Below are 8,701 nucleotides of genomic sequence, written 5' to 3'. Positions count from 1 at the left end.
CTCTCATTGAAGGTACTCTTCATGTGAGCAGTGGCACAAACTCTAGTTGGGCTTTCTGACTGGGTTGATTTGGTTCATCAAGCTAAAATGCAAGAGTGTTTATTATAGGAAACTATTGGGTTTTCCAACAAAGAAATTATGATAACTTTGAACAAGCATAAAAATCTAAAATTTCCAAATCTACCCTAAACTAAATTTCCAGTCAGAATGCAAGGCTAATTTATATGGCTTTATCATGGAGCTTCCGTTCTGGTTCAACTACGCTATGGTTTCTCAACCCATTGTTGCTGTGATCCAGATCCTGGTACTTGCAGGGTCTTTAGCAGTAGCTGTGGCTCCTCCCACCAAGCGCCAGCAGCTTTACCTCTCAAATGTGACAGGGAAGGTGTCTGTGCACATTGTCAGATGTGCCCTTGGAGCAAGTGCTTCTCTTTGACTGAGAAGCACTGATTTAGAAAATAGCATTTTATTTTGGGATGATTTTAGATTTCAGAAAAGTCACAGGTTTAGTTTCCATGTGTTCTTTACCCACTTCACTTCTTTCATAACATGACTAGTTAGTTGATATGGACTAAATCACAAATCATACTTTATTCAGGTATTACCTGACTTTGTAGGTTCTAGGATTCAATTCAGGATCCCCCATTGCACTTAGGGCAATGGAAGTGTTTGCAGAATGAGTACTTATTTTTTGAGATTGCTGATCATGGCAGACATGCTTCATATCGCTTTCCTCTTTCCAACCTTCTGAATTGTTCAAGACATTGTACGCTTGTGTCTAAATCTCTTACATTTTACAAAGTAAGGAAGTATCGAATAGATTGTGTTTTGGTGTTGATGGTACTGTTGTTTGGGCTCTGGACCTCCATCTCCAGGTAGGTACTGTACCACTTGATCCCAGTCCTTCTGCTTTAGTTATTTTTCGTAAAAGCCACCTTGACCTGCTTTTTTATTCAGATAGGGCCTTGCTAACTTTTTGCCCATACTAGCTTTGAACTGTGATCCTTCCATTCTCCACCTCCTGAATAGTCAACAATGACCAGTGCAAGCCATCAAACATTGCTGTTCCATAGCCTTTGTATTCTTCTGATAAATTACTTTTGTAATATGCTAAATACGCAGCTAGATTTTTTTTGGGGGGGGGTCCAGTCCTGGGGCCTGAACTCTGGGCCTGGGCGCTGTCCCTCAGCTCTTCAGCCCAAGGCTAGTGCTCTACCACTTGAGCCACAGCGCCACTTCTGGCTTTTTTTCCCCTGCTTATGTGGTGCTGAGGAATCAAACCCAGGGCCTCATGCATGCAAGGCAAGCACTCTACCACTGAGCCACCTTCCCAGCCCCGTAGCTAGATTTATGATCAAAAGTGAATGTTAACAGCTTCCTTGGCAATGGAATGAGCAGGAGGTAAAATAATCAGAGCATGTTAGAGTGCTCACAGGTACTCAGACATAGCCAGGGTAATGCCAGTCAATTTAAGCTTCTTATGAGCTGGACTGAGATGCTTCCCTGTCAAAACTGGAATGCTGGTTGACTTTTCATCATTTTTTAGAAGATACAGTTAATGGACAGAATTTTATTAACATAAATACATCCAGATATTTGCTCACTGTGGCAGGAGACCCTCTGGACATTAAACATGACAAGTTACTATAGGTCTTTTAGGATATCAGGAAATTCTTCAGCTTACACAAGTTGCAGCTTTCAGTCTTACAGACTCAAGGTGTAGAATTTAGTCCAACAAACAAATGTTTCTTTTCTTTCTTTCTTTTTTTATTGCGAAAATACTGTACAGAGGGGTTACAATTACATGGGCAAGGTAATGAGTACATTTCTTATCAATCATTGTTGCCTCCTCCTTTGTTTCCCCTTCCCATCCCTTCCCATCTAACCCCCCTTCTCATCCCCCCCATCCCCCTGCCTGCCACCAAAGTGGAAAGTTTGTTTTTTGACACAACGGTCTTGTACATCTCATTGTTGAAATGGGTCCACCTGTATCCCTATTTAAACAATTTTTTTCCCTTCCCCTCCACAAATTATACCAACATCAAATACAGTGAAAACAGGGGTTATACTGGGGGTAGGGAGGGACATACAAAGCAACAAAGAACTCATAAATATGTTAGCAACAATATGAAGAAAGAAAAACCATTTGAGTCCTTATCTTGGGGTCCATTTTGTCTAACATCAACCTATCTGACCATTTCTGCTTGTCTCAGACATATACTAGTTATTGCAAATAAGGGAAACCGTGGGACCTATGTTTCTTTGGGCCTGGCTTACTTCATTTAATATAATTTTTTCCAAGCCTTTCCATTTCCTAACAAATGGGGCAATGTCATTCTTTCTGATGGAGGCATAGCCTTCAGTAGATGAATGGATCAAGAAAATGTGGTATATATACACACCAAACTTTTCTTAAACACATACTTCCTTAAAGTAATTCCCTTTCCTGGCCTTGAATTCCAACAGTCAATGCATGAAAAACCAGTGGTTTCCTAACACTTCTTGCCATCTGTTTCCTCATCTCTCAAATAGGTATTGTTAAAAGGATTGAACATTACAATGTATAAAAAGTACCTCACGGGGCTGGGAAGATGGCTCAGTGGTAGAGCACTTGCCTTGCATGCCTGAGGGCCTGAGTTCGATTCCTCAGCACCACATAAGCAAAAAGAAAAAAGCCAGAAGTGGTGCTGTGGCTCAAGTGGTAGAGCTTTGAGCCGAGGGACAGCGCCCAGGCCCAGAGTTCAGGCCCTATGACCAGAGCCCCCCTCCCCCCCCAAAAAAAGTACCTCAGCAAATATAAAGGCTTATAGAATGGCAGACTTTAATTACCATGATATGAATAGGACAAACGCAGGTTCAAAAATTAGAGGAAAGTCTTGCTTACTATGAGGAAGTACTTGTTCTCCCAATGCTTTCGTATTCCTTATGCTTTTCTTTAGCTATTCCTACAACACAAGCAATGCCTGAATGTAAACGCTGGGAGAAACTGCAGAATTCACGGTGCATTTGTAAAATGCCCTATGAATGTGGGTAAGTTCTGTCTTTGCTCACCTTTCTGTTTTATTTACATCTATCTATCTATCTATCTATCTATCTATCTATCTATCTATCTATCTATCTATCTATCTATCTATATTACCCCAAACAAATGGGATAATGGGATGACTTCTGACATATTTTGATGTCTCCTGACTTAGAGGTGTAGCTTATCACCCTCGGGTTAAGAGTCTTTGCATCCTAATCTGGTCCATGGCAGTCTGTTACAGGTCATCAGGCTGAAGTCTATGGTATTCAGCAGTATTCTAATCTGGCTAGGGAGAAGGATGAAGGGACTACTTGAGGGCTGCTTGTTCTATATATATAGAAAGTAGAACAAAATGACAAAACTGTCAGTGGAGGATTTAGAGCTTGAGAGGATTAGGCTGAAATTCCCTTGGGACATCAGCTCTTAAAGCAATGCTGATAGAGCAAACAGCAACTACTTTTCTGATTCTTAAAGTGTCTCCTGTTATTTTTTTTTTTTTACTGTAAAAATACATGCAACTTGAAACCATCCTTAGAGGAGGGTATCTAAAGCAGCTAGTGGATGCTTGTGTATAGTAAGAGAATATGATGGTATGTAATGATTTCTGGTATGTGGAAGAATGTAAGTAAATGGTGCAAATGGAAATGGAGTCAGCCAAGGTGAGTTCTGACTTGACTATTGTTTTCTATTAGCCACTGTTTATTTGAATCCATTTCTTCCTTTGTCTAGCTTCTCCCACACATTTCATTTGTCTGCAGTCTGTCATTTGTAGACATCGTATGAGTTTTCCTATCATATTGACATAGTATTATAAGCACTCTACCTTTTCAATTGTTCTGAATAGTTTTGTTTAAAAAGTTTAAATAAAGAGTAAAATATGTATACAAAATAAAAAAATTGCTTTGTTGATGCAAGTAACTCCAAATCAATGTAGCTGAATAAATTTAACTCTTGGCCAGAGGAAAATATTAGACCTAAATATAATTTGAGAATGTAAAGTCTTTTTGACCCTGCTGGTAAGCAAAGAAAATAAAATATTTTGCTAAGTTTTCATTTTCCTATCAATCAATCCACATTTAGAAGTGTGATCGCTTTTTATTAAAGTGACATTTCTAAATAGCCACAAGTTACCATTTTAGTACTAATGCTTACAAGTAGCATTATTCTACAGAAATATTCTTGTAGTACTTTGAAAACACAGATGCTTTTAAAAAGAGCATTGAAAAGTACATTTTCATCTTCATTTGACTATTCATGGTCATTAATTAGTGGACAATGCTATATTACAGGTATGAACGTTCAAGGCGGCTAGGCTAGGAAGAGCTAATTTTTTTCCTGTGGCCAAATGGTTTCATTTGATCTGAGTGTTTGATCTTTGCTGATTTTCTGTTTCCAATGTTGTCAATCCATCAGCAGTTGCTAGCAGACCTCACCTTCTCCTCTAATTTACTGTATCTGATCTGTCCTAGATAAAAACAAATCAGCAGTGGGTATCTATGCTCATAGAAACTGAGGACATAGAGGAAAAGGTACTCACTGGAGATCTGAAGTGTTGGCCCCTAGGAACAAAAGAGGCTTGAGTTGATATGGTGTCTTTGCTGTGGCTAATATAACATGTGGGGCAGTGAGCTCAAGGCCTTGCTTTTCACTTGTACCCCTCAACTTTTAAGAACAGATTTCTTGTAAATCTGTAATTGAAAATGCTTTTCAGATCTTCCCTGGATGTATGTGCTAGAGATGAGAGAAGCAAAAGGACACTGCGTCTGACAGTATGCAAGCTGCACGTTCTCCACTGTCAGGGTAGAAATTACACTCTTACTGGTAAGGACAGCTGTGCTCCGTCAGCCCCAACTGAGAAAGCTTGTGGTGCCTGTCCACTGTGGGGACAATGTGATGGTAAGGAACACTTCGCATTTATAATCGTAAGAATGTGAAAATGACGGCATTGAGGGTTGCTGTTGTTTTATTTGGTACCAGTACTGGGGCTTGAGTTCTCTTTTGGCTTTTTCACTCAAGGCTAGTGCTCTGCCAATTGAGCCACAGGTCCTCTCCTAGCTTTTTGCTGGCTAATTGGAGATAAGAGTCTGACAGACTTCTCCCTAGGTTGGCTTCAAACCTCGATTCGCCTGCATGGCTAAGATTACATGTGTGAGCCACCAGCATCTGGCAGTAGATAATACTGAGGTTTTAAATTTTTCTTTTTTTTCTTTCTTTTTTTTTTTGGGTCCGGTCGTGGGGCTTGAACTCTGTGCCTGGGCGCTGTCCCTCAGCTCTTCAGCTCAAGGCTAGTGCTCTACCACTTGAGCCACAGCGCCACTTCCGGCTTTTTTCTTTTTGCTTATGTGGTGCTGAGGAATCGAACCCAGGGCCTCGAGCATGCAAGGCAAGTGCTCTACCACTGAGCCACCTTCCCAGCGCCTTAAATTTTTCTTTTTTTAAACTAACAAATGGTACAAGGGAGTTTTACTGTGATAATTCCATATGAACATTAAGGTTTGAAACAATGTAGTCTTGGGTTTAGCAGTCAATCAGAGCAGATACCCGGAGATGTCAAAGATTCAAGTCTGATTTGGCAGCAAATTGCCTTCCCAGTTCCTTTCCCTGGAGAGGGCTGCAAATCAGGCATCTAAAAGGTCATAATCCATTTCCTATATTCTAAATGTTCTTCTATTCCACCTTCGTGATTTTTACTGTCTTTGTAATATCACATTATGTATTCAGTTTTTACTCTTAAGTAACTGTAAAAATGGAAATGTTATGTCTCAAAAAGAAGTATAGTTTGCTATAAGTAATTGGTTAACTACAAAGATACCACAGTGGAATAACACAGATTCTAGCCAAATGCTACTTGAGAGTAAAGATGAGATCTGTCTGTTATAGGAAGTTTATCAAGTGTTAGAGAGGTGTTAAAAACACACTAGCCTCCATCTGACACTTCCTCGTAGAAGTCATCCTAAGGATGTGAAGAGAATAGAGAAAGGAGTTACTTTCTCAAATTGTGATTCACTATTTGCTCAGGCACTGACCTTGATCTTGATCTTGAATATCACAAAGGTTGTGAGGCACCTCCCCTGCCTTGAGCAACAAATACTATGAAAAGAGAAAGGCTGGGCTGTTAGAGACAGATCTCTGCCCTGGGTTTCTTTGTCTGTAAAATTGGGAGCCGACTGTGTGATCCCTGAGGTCTTTGCCAGCTCTGTGATCCCTTTCCTTTCTAGACTGATCTGCTGGCATCTTCTCTCTCAGTCCCTCAGCTCTGATGGTTGGCTGCGCAATGACTTGGGTAATTTTAGCCAGGTCTGGGGCAATGTCAGCTTGGTAGTTACCACCATCTGCTGGCTGACCTCTTGTTGGAGACACCTGGCTGCTATCTTTCTCCAGCCGTGCCCTTCTCCCGTCTTCCCTCCTAACTCATGTCTTCTATTTTTTAAAAATAGGATGTGTAGTCTTTATGTGCTATATTTTCTCTCACAGCAAGTCCCCCCTTCCCCTTGACTTTCTGCTCTTTGCTGAAGTCTAATTTGGTCTGGGGTAGGGTGGGGGTGGAGTGAGGGTAGAGATGAAGGATTGTACCTGATTCTGTCTCATGTGGATGGCAGTGTGTGTGAGGAGAGAGATAGACAGTCCTTGGTTTGGACAGAACTGCCTCATGTAGCGCCAACCAGTAGGAACCCAGGCACCTGACTTCAGAACCCATTTATCCCAAGTGGAGCAAAATGGTTCAATTTCCTGGTACTACTGCTCTTCCACAGGGATGGTTTGCTGCATTGTTTGAGGCGGAGGCTCTCTAATCACTACCATTTCTTTGGAGATAATGTGTTTTCACTTTCCTACCTCCGTTATGGGAGGTGTCATTAAACCACTCTTGCTTATTTTCCCAGCCCAGAGAAGCAAGTGTGTCTGCCGAGAAGCCTCGGATTGCCAGGAAGAAGGGTTTAGCATCTGTGTAGAGGTGAATGGCAAGGAGCAGACCATGTCTGAGTGTGAGGCGGGTAGCCTGCAATGCCGAGGGCAGAGCATCTCCATCACCAGCATAAAGCCCTGTGCTGCAGACACCCCGTAGTCTCGTTAGCAGGTGGCTGGGGCTGAGTTAAAACAGCTGAACAACCGGCACCTACAATACCTTTCCAGCACGAAGCACATTCTGTTTCTCTAGTGTATACTTCATGCTTCCACTCTCCTCCACCTGCAGAAATAAACCCTTTGTTCTCTCAAACCTGAGTCCAGACTCTCCTTGTTTCTTTCATTAAAAATAACAGAAGGAAGATTTACGAACCATTGCACAAGCTAGCTGTGTGTTCTTGGAAAAATTCTCTGGTGTTGACTTTTTTTTTTGTCTGTAAAATGAGAGGGTCAGATTAGAGACATTTACATGCTCCATGCTTCCAGATGATTCTATTAAGTCTGATTGACCCAACTCGTGGGCCAGAACGCGCTCTACACATTGATTAGGAAAACAGAAAGAACACAATTTCCTGATTAAAGAGGTTGGCTTCCCTCAATGAAGCTAAACACAAAAAGGAGCTTGGATGAAAAGAAGCAGATACAATCATTTCCATCTGGTGTTGTAATGTCATGTTTCACCCCATTGAGTCAACCAGTCACATGGGGGACCCCAGATCCTTGTCAGGAGATTGAACCACTTAAAGGTCAGCACAGAATTCATCATTCTGCGGTCACAGGATTCCTTCTGCATCTTGAGAACAAATATGATTCATTCTTCTGGGGGCTTGTCTTTTGTATTTGTCAAATACAAGGTCTACAATCATCTCCATTTTTGAAAGAAGTATCAGCTTATTACCCAGCTATTGAGTGATGCATATTTGAGAACAATCTTTCCTAATGTGGATATACTCCCAGGTTTCCCCACCCCCACCCCCCAGAGGTATATAATTTAAAGCAGGGCCTTCTATTTATTCTTTATTCATCTTTCTACAAAATAAAAAGTCAGCTGTGGGAGGGAAAATGAGTGGGCTTAAGTGGAGTTTAAAATATACTTTATATACAAATACTACTTCACATTTTTTCCTGAGTCTGATAAATGAATTTCAAGCAAACTTTAGTGAAGATAAGAATAAGACGACTCATTGAAGATACTGTTCTTTAGACTTTTGGATCTCTTTTAGTATTTGATTTCTAGAAAATATTTTCATGAGGAATGGTTAATGTGTTTTTGCCAGAAATTTTATGTTGGATCCAGATTTTAGATTTTTATCCCAAGATGTCTTTTGAAGGATGATACAGACTAAATATGTGGAAGATGAAGGAAGCTGGTCTCAATTTATTGAAACAACATTCATATAAGTCAATTTTATCACTAGAGGTTATTATGGTAGTGATTTCTATCCTTTGCAGGATAAATTTGAAAGAATCAGGCCTAGATGAAGTCTCTGAGACAAAGGTTGAACAGGAATTCACTTGTGAGGAGCAATTTCAGCATCTTTCCAGTTTTTTCTCCTTAGACTGGTACAGTATTAGATTGCAACCAATCAGGTTCCACCTCTTTTATTTTCTAACTTGTAAAACTTGACATAATACGATGTTATCATGTGCTGTCAGAGCCTGTGATCTGAAATGAAGAATATATGAGTTTGCCAGGCACTAGATTCACACCTGTAATCTTAGCTCTCAGGAGGCTGAGATCTGAGGATTGTAGTTTAAAGCCAGCCCTGACAG

At 40.7% G+C, this 8,701-nt stretch overlaps 1 protein-coding gene across 1 annotated transcript in view; it reads left to right on the top strand.

Annotated features, from left to right (window-relative positions):
* Positions 1-7,235, top strand: part of C7 (complement component 7) — a 48,187-nt gene extending 40,952 nt beyond the window's left edge. The window contains exons 16-18 of the mRNA XM_013018497.1: positions 2,940-3,030; positions 4,737-4,921; positions 6,907-7,235. Coding sequence (XP_012873951.1) covers positions 2,940-3,030; positions 4,737-4,921; positions 6,907-7,088 — 458 coding nt within the window. The 3' untranslated portion in view covers positions 7,089-7,235. The remainder of the gene's footprint in view (positions 1-2,939; positions 3,031-4,736; positions 4,922-6,906) is intronic.
* Positions 7,236-8,701: the final 1,466 nt, after the last annotated feature.

Source organism: Dipodomys ordii, unplaced genomic scaffold, assembly GCF_000151885.1.
Source record: "Dipodomys ordii isolate 6190 unplaced genomic scaffold, Dord_2.0 Scaffold41, whole genome shotgun sequence".
Taxonomy (NCBI): Eukaryota; Metazoa; Chordata; class Mammalia; order Rodentia; family Heteromyidae; genus Dipodomys; species Dipodomys ordii.
Note: the sequence above shows the minus strand (reverse complement) of the source record. Positions and strands in the feature narration are given on the sequence as shown.